This window comes from Phlebotomus argentipes, unplaced genomic scaffold (assembly GCF_947086385.1).
Source record: "Phlebotomus argentipes unplaced genomic scaffold, Phlebotomus argentipes genome assembly scaffold_4, whole genome shotgun sequence".
Lineage (NCBI taxonomy): Eukaryota > Metazoa > Arthropoda > Insecta > Diptera > Psychodidae > Phlebotomus > Phlebotomus argentipes.
The window spans coordinates 9,677,743-9,690,917 of NW_026776174.1; the positions used below are offsets into that span (position 1 = coordinate 9,677,743).

Here is a 13,175-nt window from a genome sequence, read left to right on the forward strand (position 1 = left end):
TAGCATTAAGAACGGTTCGACTTTACGTCCAGTGTTAGGGTAAATAAATTACAAATTGTATGAAACGAATTCTCTAAAACAAATAAATATTTGAAATAAAACACAACGTAATGAGATATTTCGCGTTTAACGTTTTTCCTTTTTCATAAATAAATTTTTTTAAATGTGGCACAACACTAACAACTTGACTTTTATCTTGCTCAAGAGAATATTGACTTATTTAGTGAAAATACTGGTCTAAAATGTTGTTCGATTAACTTTGCAATTACTTTGTTATCTTCTTAATGCTCCGTTTATTCTTCGCGTTCCGTCAATTTGGTGGGAACTAATTCACGTGTCTTTATGACGGGGGCTTTTGGCCATGTCCATGTGACCGGCATTGAGCACTCGTAATTGAAGTTGTAGAGTTGATCCAAGAGCCACTGTCTCTTATCATGAGGTTCCGGATACGTAGACGCGAGTCCTGCGGATCAGAAAAAATGTAATTAGTGCCATTATCTGTGCCATGCGAGGGCGAATTATCTGCTGAAATTAGCACATTCACTTCTGGTGTCTATCTAAGAATCTAATAAAGTGTTAGAAACAAACACTCTTGTACACGAATGAGCCAACTTACTTTGGCCATCTGTGTGATAACTGCCTATAAATGCAAATAAAAATTCGAGTATTATGCAAAAAGCAAAATGAAATGTAAAAAACTGCTCAGAAGCGCGCAGCAAAGGTATGCACTTTTGCATATTCATGTGGAAAAGTGAACTCAAAACTCACCTTTAACGTAAGCAAACTTCGTGATGCCAATGGCAATATTCAGAGACACCTCCTTAACACGTGCCAAATCAGGATAAAGAGATCCTTTCATGAGATCTGCCTCAGTGACGCAGTCTGCCAGCTCCTGCGCCGCGATTAAGAACATATCCTCGGGTATGTGGTGAGTCTCAGTTGCAATTACTCCAAGAGCCACGCCTGGGAATATGTACGCGTTATTGCCTTGTCCCGTGTAGTAAGTCTTCCCACCGTACTCAACTGGTGGGAAAGGAGATCCAGATGCGAATATCACTCGTCCCTGAAAAGAAGACTGCCTTTAGTATCTTATCTTGAAGAAATCTCACTCCTGAATACCTCTGTGTGCTCGAAAGCCTGATCAGCGGTGCATTCTGCCCTGTCTGTGGGATTGGAGAGGGCGAAAATGATAGGCTTGGCATTATTCTCAGCCATTTCCGCCAAGATTTCCTTCGTGAACAGTCCCGGCTGAGCACTGGCGCCAATAAGTATGCTGGGCTTCACAGTCTTCACAATATCCAACAAATCTTTCTGCTGTTCCACATTTTTTGCATAGTACGCCTTGTGTCCCTCGAGATGTTCTCTACCCTTCACCAGGAGTCCATCAATATCCACCATCCAGATCTTATTTCTCGCCTCTTCCAGTGTGCATCCTTCGACGATCATTGCCCGCACGCAGAGATCCGCAATGCCAATGGCCGCTTCTCCAGCGCCCACGAACAGAATCTGGTGGTCAGTGAACCTCTTCCCGGTGAGTCTCTTTGATGCATACAACCCTCCAACAGCCACGGCGGCTGTCCCTTGAATATCATCGTTAAATGTACAGTAGTTGTGTCGGTACTTATCCAGGAAGCGGAAAGCATTGTGATTTCCGAAATCTTCAAACTGAATCAACACATTTTGTCCGTACTTTTTCACAACCGCTCTCATGAATTCATCAATGAACTCATCATAGGCGTCTCCGGTAACTCTCTCTTGTCTCAATCCAATGTAGAGCGGATCCTCAAGCAGATCCTTGTTGTTTGTGCCAACATCCAATAGGATGGGAAGACACTGGTGAGGCTTAATACCAGCCAGGGCAGTGTAGAGTGAGAGTTTGCCTACGGGAATGCCCATTCCGTTGGCTCCCAGATCGCCCAGACCGAGGATTCTCTCGCCATCCGTCACACAGATCGCTCTCACGTCTGGCTCTGGCCAGTTCTTGATCACATCAAACACGTGGCCTCGGTCATTAATCGTGACAAACAATCCACGAGGGCGACGATAAATTAAACCAAACTTCTGACAAGCCAATCCGACTGTGGGAGTGTACACGATAGGCATCATGTCCTTCACGTTTTCTGATAACAGTCTGAAGAACAATCGTTCGTTTCGATCCTGCAAGAGATTACACGGTAATCATCTCGAAAAGGGATGAACACTTGATTGAATAGTCAATTGTCTTACCTGCAAATCTACCAGATAAAGGTATTTGTTGAGGTCCTCCTTGTACCGATCAATGGATATTCTGCAGAGTTGGAGCTGCTCCTCTTGCGTCTTGAATCTGGCCGGCTGGAGGCCATGAATGCCCAGCACTTGCCGCTCCGCGAGAGTAAAGGCCAAGCCTTTGTTTAGCCTCGGGTCACGCAAGTGATCAATTCCCTGAAGCATCCCAGGACAAGGAATGTCACCGTTCACCTCATGGTATTCTCGCTGTGGCACGAGGATGTCCTTTTTCGCGGTGCCACATACAGCTAGGGTGCGTCCGAAGGCCCCCAAATGCAATTGCTTGTACACGGGATTGTTTCTAAAAATACGGGGAAAAATAACATTTAAAAGGAATTCCCATGTATTTTTATAAGAGAATACAATGTAAGGGTTTAAAAATAACCACTTGTGATTAACCGAGTGACTCCTGTATTTTACATTTTGGACACGGCGCAAACACAGAGGTGGAGAAATATAACAGAACGATTTGCCTAGATTCGCTCTGTGGGAACTCCAATATAATTTTGCTAATATTAGACGCGAAGTATAAAATCTATTTGACCGTCCTGAGCTCTAAAAAAAATTCCTCGACGGCTTAATCACCTCTAATTCGCCATAATCTGTATGGGACGTATGAGACACTTCTCTTTTGTCACGTTTACAGTTGTAAATCAGCCAAAAAATGATTGTTTTATTGACTTTACAAGAGGCCACGAGATTCCAAGCAAAATCGATTAGAGGTGATGTAAGAATCTGCACACACTATACAAAGTTGCAGGGGAGAAAAAAATATATACGTACAGAATATTGCGCGCCATCATATTTGAGCCAGCTCTTTAAATTTTATATGCACATCTATTAACTAAACTCTCCTATGATTGACTCTTGTCCGGATTTTTCCTCCCAGTCTGGGTCGCACAGCAGAACGATTGAAAACTATTTGTTGGAGAGGAGGAGTCCGCCGCTGATTCTGAAGAGAGAATGACACATCTGACAGGCCGAAGAAGGGGAAATTTCGCGCATAAAACGTACAATTTGAGGACTTTTGGTGAGAGAATGGTTCGAGAACTGGATATGCTGATGTGGAATTTACCGACTTCTCGATATACTTTGCGTGAGGTTCGCACTGCGCACAGGGTGGTGCTAAAGAGACTCTTAAGAGGTGCTTGAGTATACTTTTATTTTGAAACCACTCTACACGAGTACAAGATACAATCCCCAATTACTACAACATTAATTGCATTTTTATAATGTAAAAAATGATAAAACACTTCAAACTCCAATTTAAGTTTAATCTGCAAGCTCTAGAATCATCTTCCATGCTGATTTCTGTGGTTGGCTTTTCAGTTTCAAAAATATAAAACCCTTTAAACCCTGTTCCATCCAGTAAATCATTCGATTTAAAGAGAATTCGGAAATAGTTCCCATCAGACTTAATCGTGAACCCTTTTATCTGCCCACAAAACCTTGTATACTTTCGATCTTGACTCGCAAAATTCGAGAACTCTAGATAATCACTGGCCGAATCCATGTGACAAGGATAGATTCCTTCTACGTCAAAGTACGTGAATCTTATGGCGATCTTCTCCATTGGGGCTCCGTAGAAATAGTAGTAGCACTCAATATTCCTTGGATAAGAGCCCGGAAAATTAGGAGAGTTGAACCAGCCACTTTTCATGTCAGTGCTGTTGTAGACAAAGGAGCAAGAATGGTCCTGAAGCTGATGTCCTGTTGCTATGCCGAAATCTAAAAGTAGTTCGAGAACAATTGTGAAATTTTGAAGAGGGCTTTAATTAATTATACCTACTCGTTAAGAACACGTAATCAGCTTTGAATCCCTTGTTTTTGTTGCTGAGATGTGTTCCCTGAAACTCCAGCAGTATCACAGAACCTCTGGACATGATTGGTTTGGGCATTATTCCTCCACAAAGTGTGTCAATAAGCTCGAAGTGGTTTGCTATTGGCTCATAAATCTGAATAATATCATTTTCTTCGCATTCTTTGCCCTTTCTTGGCGGGAAATTGAACTCACTGAAAGATATTTGAACCTTCTCTTGGTCTCTGCCATGAAATTCGTAGCGACAAAGGGTTTTACTAGAGTACGATCCTAGATATAAAGGGGACTGAATTGTTCCCTGTGAAGATACTGATGACTGAAGCACTTCATCACAATTGGATCCTGAAAAATTTCACTCGCTATTCTGGTGCTTTCTGAGGACAGGAATGAAATTCTTACCGTACGATTTAACATTGGAAAGTGTCTTATGCTGATGGGTAATGAAATTTTCAGCTGTTGTAATTATTGGTTGCATAGTTGTCTTCAAATAATGTTGCTTGTCTGAAAAAATAGGATGTTTCATGTTCTTGATTCTCACAATTATTCCTTCTTCCTTACTTAACACGCTGGTTTTTTCATGGATTTTCTCTTCAAGCTCAATAAACCTGTACTTTGCACTGAAACCATAAGATGAATAGTTTGAACTTGTCTCAAATTCTATTAGTAAGTATGGGCCAGTGCTCAGGATTCTCTTATTCCACTTTACTTCACAAAACACGTCGATTGTCGTGGATTTATTGAGAGTTTTGCTGTCATACACTGTTATTTTATCCAGATGATTTATGCAGCTTGAAAATAAATTTTACTCTAGTTTAATGCATAAAACAAATGTGTTTAAATATACCTTCGATTGTCTTTCTGAAGAACGATTCCATCGAAGATGATTTCAACTCTATTTTGAGGGCTTTCAAGAGAAAACGGAAATGAATTATTTCTCTAACTATTAGAAGGAAATCACTCACCGTCCTATGAATTTATATACACATTTTACGTGACTAGGATATTTCGCTGGGAATCTTGGTGAGTAAAAGTTTCTGAACATTGCATTTTCATATTTGTTCTCTCTCGCAAAAGTTGCAGAATGTGGCAAAAACTGGTAATCACAGTACGTTGTGGACAGAAGATTTCCGGTTGTGCGATAAAGATCTTCGAAACAAGATCAATGCATGTAATAGAAGTCAGAATTAAATAACTGAATCTCATACCTTTACTGATGTATCTAAATTTTCCTGAAATTGAGAAACTTTCGCTGGAAAATGTGGTGATATTGTGATGAAATATCTGAATTGCCATAACAGAATCAGAACTGAAGATGGCTTTCTTCATCAGAAGAATGTGGAAGATGTTTCCATCCACTAGTTTTGGCTTCTTCTTAGCATCCACGATCTTCGAGCTATGCATTATGTTTGTCGTGATGTTATTGTTGAAGAAGATTGATGCGTTGGCGGCGCAAATTACATTCTCAAATGGTGTGGTGTCAGTTATGATGGTGTTCTTCAAGTGCGGATAAATTCGTATTTCGTCCAAGCACCTGAAAATAGAACATTGGCCGTTAAATGCTGGAAGACACTTGTACTTCTTAAGGTAAATTGGGGGCAAGGGTAAGAGAAGATCAAAAAGTGACAAAACTCCATAGCATTTATTTGATAAACATACATATGTTGATATAAAACTTACATTACCCTTTGCATCATATCATAAGAGAGACTTTTTAGAAAGTAAGTGTGATATATGGTTAAATATTGGATTAAACACAAAATAAGAACAACACAATTTAAATTACATCATATTTTCCATAGCTTTGGTTTTCATGCGTTTGCGAAAACCACCAATAATCTTGCAGAAAGCTGGATAATCAATCATGGCAGGGCCGTGGCAATTGAATCCCTCTCCAGTGCCCTTCGCAATGGGGGCCTCGTCTAGAGCACTTTCGGCCTCATTGAAGGAGAATCTGTCGCCGAATTTCATCAAATCATGCTTGATGCTGGAAAATGAGAAGGAAACAAAATTAGAATGACCATTTCACGATATTCATTATAAGAATCCAACCGATCGTGACTGATCAATCCTGTGCGATTCTTGTCCCATTTGCTCAAGGCTTCGAGGAGCACCTCTTCGGGATCGAGTTCTATGGTTTTGTACCCGAGAAGCACGACAAAAGCATCAAAGTCCAGGGGTTCCATTGCCTCTGACAGCATTGAGGACACTTGATCATCAGAGATTTCTTGTCCGAGCGTTCCGTAGGTGCTCTTAAGATCGGCAGCATCGATAAATCCATCGCCATTCAAGTCGAACAGATTGAAAGCTTCCTTCAATTCGATGATTTTTCGTTCGTCCAAGTCACGGAGGGCGTTTATGTCGCCTGCCTTGACCGCGATGGGCACCACGTAGGGTTCATTCTCGTCCGGCAGTGCAGCAGGACCTTCGTTCATGATTTCCTCCAATAGTGTAGCCGCCATGGATTTCTCTGTAAAGCATTCTTTGGCTGTGAGACAAAGTCTTTAGAAACTATTGCTTTGATTGCTTTATCACCTTTATCTGAGGCGTCATTGGGATCCTTGGGTTCCGCTTCAGACTCTTCGGGATGAACAATTTCATCCTGCACTGCAGCTGTGCTCTCACTCGGCTCCTTAGCCAATTCTCCAGGATCCTCACACTTTGAAGCCTTCCGTGAGCCTTTCTTTTTCTTTAAGTACAAATTGAGAAAAATATAGCACAATTGATTCTAGGAGAAAATAGTTGAAAATCTTTACTTTTTTCTTTGTCTCCTCAGCATCACCCATTATTATGTGGGATAATTCAATACACACTTTATGAGCTTTTTGATGAATTTCCGCCAAACTCAACCAATTTCCACACTCATAATAGAGATCAACTTCACACTAACTGTCCGTCGCACTCGTCGAGCTCGATCGATGATTTTTCACTCAGATGTGAAAATAAATTTCCAGTGAGGCTGCCTTATATACCGTGGGTGGGCGCTGTCCCGGGAGTTCCCCACGACATCGCCCTGCTATGCATATTTTCGTGGGTGCCCATGTGGCGACATCAATAATGTGACGAATTTGCATTAATTAGGAAACTTATTAATAAATTTCCGTACTTTCTTAGTACAGCAACTAAGTACCGCGCGCTAAAATTACACCCGCCACTATTTTAGACTTGAACGCTTTTCTGCAGGTGCGGCTAATCTTACTCTTGGCGCAGTTGAATGTCCATGAATCTCAGCTCCACTATCTCATTACTCGCCGCCACGATGAAGATGATAATGCACTCGGTGTTGTTGGGTAAATCCTGGGGCATTATTTCGAAGTTTCCCCACTCGAGCCCTTCGGTGGCTGAATATCTCAAGCAGTGGCAAACTGAAAAAAGCGTTTCAATAGGCAAATGCATGAAACATGAGCTGCCGATTTATTTGATTGTTTGATTTACTGTTGTGTTCAGTGGACGATTGGCTTGTGGTTGAAATAATCGCCAATAGAATTAATATGTGCAAAGCCATGTTGAGTAGGGACGAGCGCATTGCTTATGTTTTTATTTTAATCTCTGAAGCCACAATTCTCCGTCGGAAGCTGGCAAGGAAGGCGTTATGCTATGTATTTTATATACACAGTTGAATGAACTTTACGTCCTTTGATCTAATGTATAACGTACAAATCTGTACACGCTCAATTAAACTGCATATAATGCAATATTGGGGGAGAAATCTCAACTCATCCAGTGTCTGTTTATCAGATTTCAAAACAATTTTAATTATGTATCAAAATATTGTTTTAGCGAAATGCAGTTAATCACACTACAATTCAATTTACTCAATTCCAAAACATGCAATGATTGTTATTCAAAATATTTTTCAGTCACAAATTTATCTTTTTGGCACTTTAATTGAAAATTTTATCACTTTTTTATGCTAAATTACATCTGCGAAATTACACTAATCCGCAAAAAAGCGTATTTGATTATTTCTACTGATATTATCTGACACAGGACATCACGTTCAACCGCTCAACTTCACAATCCGTTTCATACTAATTGCCTTTGTCCTCCGGGAGCTTCAATTGACCCTATAATTATATTCCTAGGGACAACATTTTACCTCCTACTTCCAGATGGCAGTGCTTGATTTCCTGGACACTCTATGCACAACTCACTTACCTAAGAAGGGTGTTTATTTTGTACCTGTTCGTATGAGTGAAATGAGAAACTTTGTAATAGTCTTTGAGCATAATGATGTGCCAAAGTGGAAATAACACATTAATGGGGCGATTTGAAACGCGTAAATTAATTCTCTGCCAAAGCCATTAAACTGGGTTGAGTGAAAACATAATTTTATTGATAATGTATTTATTTTTCTTACTGTAAAATCACTCTTGCAGGGATGAGTAATTACAGTGATATTTTATGTCTGAGCAATGGTTCATATCACACGAAATTATCAATGAACAAATTGGGTCATGAGTGAATTTGGAGTGAAATTATTGTAATCAATTGAGTCAAAGTGTCTCTGGGTGTAATCTCAACCACAAATTTCCGCTCTTCCGGCCGAGAGAATTTCGTGTACCTGAGTTCCGAGAAAATTTCTTCTTGCGGAATGCCAAGTATTCCCGTAAAACTGTTATCATCATTTAGAACCAGTGAGAAAGTCTCAGAATGAGTAATTGTGCTGGGGAAGGGATTTAGCTGGGAGGGTATTTAGGCAGGGTGTCGGCTGCATTGTGTTTTCAGTAGTGAATGAGAAGTGCTTTAGACGCCAGATCAAAATGCTGAAGAGGAGGTTTTACATTTCCATCGTGTTCCTCTGCGTGGTGCACGCGGAGAGGACAGCGTATCCGGCCACAGTTCATCAACAGGCAGATGCACAGAGTTATTACCGTGAATCCAGCCAGACTGATCAAGAGGACAGTCATCCAGCTCAGTCGCAATCATACAGTGTGAGTGATCGTGAGCTATTCCCCCATTTGGACGTACTTTAATCATTTCCTCGCTGCAGGTTGTGGATAATTCGGCCTACGAAGGCGCGATTTCCCCGGGTTTGGTGCCACAGGATGCAATTCAGCAGTATCTCGCACACAGTGGACACAATGGAGTTTCTTATCCTCCCCTAATCTATCACCATCAGCCTGCTCGTGCAGGTCAACCTGCAGGATTCACAATCCAGACTGGCTACGAGGGTTACTTAGTGCCCGCCGAAGAGAAGCCACCTGCAACCGTAGAGTACCTAAGGTCTCTCATGCCCTCGACCAGAAGCTTCCTCTCATTCTTTCGCGCTGTTGGTGACTATTTAATACGAACTGTGGGATTCATCCTGGCGGGAGGCAGCGTGACGGCCCTTCTGTGCAATTTGACGCCCTTCTGCAGACTCACATTCATGGGCTTGCCATTCCTGACGCTGAGAGAATCAGCCAAATCGGTGTCGAAAGTTCTTGCGAACGAAATAACAGAGGAGAGAGTGAAGAGGGCGGCGGAATTGGTGAAGATGGCACTGGATAAGTTCCAGAATATGCAACCTGCCAATGAGGAGGAGGAGGGAGAGGAGGATGAGGAGGAGGAGAAGGAGAAGGAAAAGGAGAAGAAGCCTAAAAAAATCCAGTAAACCTACTCATCGACTAATAACAAACGTGTCTCATAATATTTATGATATAAAGAATCCCATGAAGTCTATCGATATTGATAAAATAAAAGGCATAGAAAAGCGTACGTGTTCATTGTTAAAAGTTTCATAGGATGGGAAAAAAAAATTTAGAATTCACACTAGGTCGCAGGTTTTCGTTACATTTGTGGCGTGCGACAGCGTCAGGTGACTGGTTGAGAATCATATGCCATGCAAATTGCCTGTCCTGAGAGCGCATGAGACCTTGCATTAAAGTTGCGGAATGTAAATGAATAAGGTGAGCAAAGTGATGAGCGGCATGGCAAAGTGTGGATGGGGTAGATCGAAATTCTAAGATGCAATATTGAGTCCTTATTTTTGTGTCTTGTGTATTTTGGTCGGTTGTCATTAGAAACAATAGTGGAAACATTCGCCAACATTTTTTTCCTTGTTATAACTCAACCATCGTCAGTTCGTGGGAGCGTGTCGTTTGATATCAACCGGAGCGAATTCTTTTCCTCGTGTCGCATAAATTTTTCTCCCACATTTTGTACAAATCCGTTTCATTTGCTAATAAACTTTTAGAGAGTGGATTTAAGGATCAAAATCAATGCATGAGCTTGCCATTGGAGAGATTCGGTCGGTAATTTACAAAACTGGGTAATTGCATTGAGACAACTGCTGTGGTACAGCAAAAAATCGTGGAATCCATTAAGTAAGTGGGAAGGAAGTGCTCGAGTGAGGAGTCCTTCTTATTGATTTCTCTGAATTAGTGCTGAAAGCTTAGCTGATTATTTGCGCTCTCTCTTGTGACCTTATGAAATTTTTATGCCTATTGGCAATTTTGTTGTGGTAATTTTCAATGGTTCACCCATTGAATCCATTCAATACTGAATACTTAATGAGGGTGGTTAGGAAAGAGCGCTATCACAGTTATTGATTCGCTGGTACTCCACGTGCTTTGCTTTGAATTAGAAGTGGGAAGTGCCGAATTCCCATGCGCTAAACACCACTTTCGTCCGTTTCAGGGGCGTGAAAATGCCCGTGAAACTCTATTATCTACCCGAGAGTCCGCCCTGCCGAGTGGTTTTGCTCTGTGGGAGGCTCCTAGACATCAACTTCGATCTCAAGACAGTTAACGTTCTCAATGGGGAGCAACTGAAAGCAGACTTTATACAGATGAATCCCCAGCATTGCATACCCACGATGGAGGACAACGATCTGGTTCTGTGGGAGAGTCGAGTCATCCTTATGTACTTGGTGTCAGCGTATGCGGAGGACGACACGCTATATCCCAAAGATCTGCAGAAGAGAGCAATGGTCGACCAGAGGATCCAGTTTGACTTGGGTACACTCTATCAGCGCGCTGGAGATTACTTTGTGAGCCACAAAGCCACCTCGTGGGGGATGAATATCACTTGTGAACTCTCATTTTTCAGTTTCCAACAATGTTCGTGGGAGCTCCACTGGATGAGACCAAGAAAGCCCGCTTGGCTGAGGCACTGGGATGGATGGAGGAGATCCTCAAGGGTCGCACTTGGATCGCCACGGAAGATTTCACTATCGCCGACCTCACAATTTGTGTGACGATCTCTCAAATAGAGGCTTTTGACTTCGAATTGGGCCCCTATCCGAAAGTGAGGGCATGGTTTCAGCTCTGCAAAGACAAACTCGAGCCATTTGGCTACAATGAGATCAATCAGGCTGGAGCCGATGCTCTGGGCAAGATGTTCCGGTCGAAGTTGCTGTAAGGAGTGAATAATGTTAAAGTTGAAAAGTGCAATATATTAATTCTTGCTGTTATTGGCTTAGAATTAATTTATTTAAATGCTTCATGTGAGAAATATCAGTACGATATAGAGATTTTACACGATTCTAGTAGAAAAGTCCCACAGGATCGAAAATTTGTCTCGCTAGAATGCTTTTCAACATAGAAAATTGTGCGTCCTCCTTGAGAAAATCTCGAGGTAAACCAGTTCTAGGTGGATCTCTTCCGGTTCAGATCACAGAACTTGACACTCGTCTTGATGATCTTGTGATGATTTGCGCGCGCAGTTTTTCTTTCACTGAAAATGTCTAATTCTCATTTGGGAAAATCTTGCAAACCACGAGCTTCTTGTTGACGAGACGAGAGTTCTGGGGCAGGTGACTTGTTTGGGGCATGGGCATGACATTGTGCATGGGATAGGGAGTGTTGGAAGGGATCCTGTCGAGAGGCAGAGATATTGAGCTTTTCGCAATCCACCCACGGGCGATTGTACTCACTCTTCCATAGGAATTGGTCTGTTGTGGAGCCCTTGGGAGGGATATCGCGGATAGTTTGGGGCGAAACGGTGTCCCTGTAGATTCCTCAGTCTGTCTTGCTCGTATTCTGGAAGAAAAATCCAGGAGATTTGTTCTCAAAAAGTCCATTGTCCTTCGTGAGCGACTTACGCGAAGTCAGGATCAATTGTGGAGCAATGTAGTATTGAAAGAAGCGCACTACGAGCACACAAATGAGCATAACAATGCAAAAAATAGGGATGAAGGCGAGATATCTCTCGAAATCCCCCAGAGACATTCTGGCTGTCACCTATTTACTCCTCCTCAACACTAAAGTCATAGAGAGATGGGTGCTATTTTAACGAGTTTGCGTCAGTCACGGCGTGCGCATCGAATTCGACACACACGATCGCAAAATGATCTAAATAAAATCTCACTCTCACGGAGATTCACAATAATTCCATTTAAAAGTACTGAAAACCGCTGTTACTGTACATTATCCCTGCATATCAGATGAGATTCATCGTATGGCTGTGGTCAGGACGTCGAAAAGAGATTGCAGAACACATCCGGAGTATTTTCAAAGAGATGCCGAAGTGAAGTCTCATCCGGAGAGGCTAATTCCTGGATGGATGGTGGTAGTAAGCCTCATTGCTCATAACTTGCTCGTACGATGGTGGATTTATATCATCCCTGGGCGATGGTGGGTGGTCAGAGGGCGCCCGGATGTGACTGTCGGGTGTGGGCATGAGATTATCCATGGGATACGGAGGATTCGGTGGTCTGGGGGAGTCAATGCCCCGCACTTCCGCCGTAAAGCCGATGGGGCGCTCGAGATTCCCACTGAGCGGCTGAAATTCCGTGGAACCCTCGCGTCTCAGGGCGGCGTGACTAGATGATGTGATAACAACGTCGGCTGCAATAAAAGTGAGCCATTAGCGTCCTGAAGTCCATAGACAAGCAGAGAAAACTCACTGTGATGAATGGGTACTTCAGAGTCCTCCTTGCCGGAGTTGCAGCACAGAACGCAGAAGACGAGTATTGAGCAAAAGATGGCAATGCAGACAAACACTGAGTCAAAATAGTCCATTTTGTGTGCGAAAGGTTATCAAAAGAAAGGTGAAAAGCCACTATTTTCACATTTTCTCTGAGCTTTTGCGCGGACCAACTGCTGAGATAAATGTGGATAACAGCTGAGCATTTGTCATTCCCGGGTCGGATAAGGAGAAGTTCAGTGGC

At 42.3% G+C, this 13,175-nt stretch overlaps 5 protein-coding genes across 7 annotated transcripts; 1 reads left to right on the forward strand and 4 right to left on the reverse strand.

The window, feature by feature from the left end:
• Window positions 1-111: 111 nt before the first annotated feature.
• LOC132257753 (NADP-dependent malic enzyme) lies at window positions 112-3,236 on the reverse strand. 2 transcript variants are annotated; one of them, XM_059754782.1, is made up of 6 exons: window positions 3,049-3,236; window positions 2,227-2,566; window positions 1,120-2,157; window positions 769-1,063; window positions 617-640; window positions 112-463 (listed from the first exon to the last, which is right to left on the reverse strand). In XM_059754782.1, the coding sequence occupies exons 1-6, from the start codon at window positions 3,066-3,068 to the stop codon at window positions 294-296; spliced, it is 1,887 nt and encodes a 628-aa protein (XP_059610765.1). In that variant the 5' UTR covers window positions 3,069-3,236; the 3' UTR covers window positions 112-293. The 2 variants fall into 2 exon arrangements, with proteins under 2 accessions (XP_059610765.1, XP_059610766.1); XM_059754783.1 differs by lacking the exon at window positions 617-640.
• Window positions 3,237-3,472: 236 nt separating this feature from the next.
• On the reverse strand, window positions 3,473-5,598 carry LOC132258451 (suppressor of lurcher protein 1). The gene is made up of 6 exons (XM_059755779.1): window positions 5,290-5,598; window positions 5,047-5,230; window positions 4,929-4,988; window positions 4,484-4,872; window positions 4,055-4,426; window positions 3,473-3,993 (listed from the first exon to the last, which is right to left on the reverse strand). The coding sequence occupies exons 1-6, from the start codon at window positions 5,483-5,485 to the stop codon at window positions 3,473-3,475; spliced, it is 1,722 nt and encodes a 573-aa protein (XP_059611762.1). The 5' UTR covers window positions 5,486-5,598.
• A 106-nt stretch (window positions 5,599-5,704) lies between these two features.
• LOC132258723 (myosin regulatory light chain, smooth muscle) lies at window positions 5,705-7,014 on the reverse strand. The gene is made up of 4 exons (XM_059756170.1): window positions 6,838-7,014; window positions 6,617-6,770; window positions 6,134-6,551; window positions 5,705-6,068 (listed from the first exon to the last, which is right to left on the reverse strand). The coding sequence occupies exons 1-4, from the start codon at window positions 6,865-6,867 to the stop codon at window positions 5,864-5,866; spliced, it is 807 nt and encodes a 268-aa protein (XP_059612153.1). The 5' UTR covers window positions 6,868-7,014; the 3' UTR covers window positions 5,705-5,863.
• A 3,034-nt stretch (window positions 7,015-10,048) lies between these two features.
• Window positions 10,049-11,436, forward strand: LOC132257619 (glutathione S-transferase D7). The gene is made up of 3 exons (XM_059754602.1): window positions 10,049-10,389; window positions 10,703-11,054; window positions 11,114-11,436. The coding sequence occupies exons 2-3, from the start codon at window positions 10,713-10,715 to the stop codon at window positions 11,423-11,425; spliced, it is 654 nt and encodes a 217-aa protein (XP_059610585.1). The 5' UTR covers window positions 10,049-10,389; window positions 10,703-10,712; the 3' UTR covers window positions 11,426-11,436.
• Window positions 11,437-11,475: 39 nt separating this feature from the next.
• On the reverse strand, window positions 11,476-13,131 carry LOC132258308 (uncharacterized). Of its 2 annotated transcripts, XM_059755570.1 has the most exons (4): window positions 12,912-13,131; window positions 12,108-12,852; window positions 11,940-12,045; window positions 11,476-11,880 (listed from the first exon to the last, which is right to left on the reverse strand). In XM_059755570.1, the coding sequence occupies exons 2-4, from the start codon at window positions 12,232-12,234 to the stop codon at window positions 11,751-11,753; spliced, it is 363 nt and encodes a 120-aa protein (XP_059611553.1). In that variant the 5' UTR covers window positions 12,235-12,852; window positions 12,912-13,131; the 3' UTR covers window positions 11,476-11,750. The 2 variants fall into 2 exon arrangements, with proteins under 2 accessions (XP_059611553.1, XP_059611552.1); XM_059755569.1 differs by having other exon boundaries at window positions 11,940-12,852.
• Between the last annotated feature and the right edge of the window lie 44 nt (window positions 13,132-13,175).

Coding starts and splice junctions, on each gene's coding strand:
- LOC132258308 (XM_059755569.1), bottom strand. CDS start 13,026: ATGGACTATTTTGACTCAGTGTTTGTCTGCATTGCCATCTTTTGCTCA. Junction 12,853..12,911: donor TGAAGTACCCATTCATCACA/GTGAGTTTTCTC, acceptor CTTTTATTGCAG/CCGACGTTGTTATCACATCA.
- LOC132258451 (XM_059755779.1), bottom strand. CDS start 5,485: ATGCATAGCTCGAAGATCGTGGATGCTAAGAAGAAGCCAAAACTAGTG. Junction 5,231..5,289: donor ATTTAGATACATCAGTAAAG/GTATGAGATTCA, acceptor CTTGTTTCGAAG/ATCTTTATCGCACAACCGGA. Junction 3,994..4,054: donor TGATTACGTGTTCTTAACGA/GTAGGTATAATT, acceptor AACTACTTTTAG/ATTTCGGCATAGCAACAGGA.
- LOC132257619 (XM_059754602.1), top strand. CDS start 10,713: ATGCCCGTGAAACTCTATTATCTACCCGAGAGTCCGCCCTGCCGAGTG. Junction 11,055..11,113: donor AGCGCGCTGGAGATTACTTT/GTGAGCCACAAA, acceptor CTCATTTTTCAG/TTTCCAACAATGTTCGTGGG.
- LOC132257753 (XM_059754782.1), bottom strand. CDS start 3,068: ATGATGGCGCGCAATATTCT. Junction 2,567..3,048: donor ATGATGGCGCGCAATATTCT/GTACGTATATAT, acceptor CCGTATTTTTAG/AAACAATCCCGTGTACAAGC. Junction 2,158..2,226: donor TTTATCTGGTAGATTTGCAG/GTAAGACAATTG, acceptor AATCTCTTGCAG/GATCGAAACGAACGATTGTT.
- LOC132258723 (XM_059756170.1), bottom strand. CDS start 6,867: ATGGGTGATGCTGAGGAGACAAAGAAAAAA. Junction 6,771..6,837: donor CTGAGGAGACAAAGAAAAAA/GTAAAGATTTTC, acceptor TTGTACTTAAAG/AAAAAGAAAGGCTCACGGAA. Junction 6,069..6,133: donor GGATTGATCAGTCACGATCG/GTTGGATTCTTA, acceptor CTCATTTTCCAG/CATCAAGCATGATTTGATGA.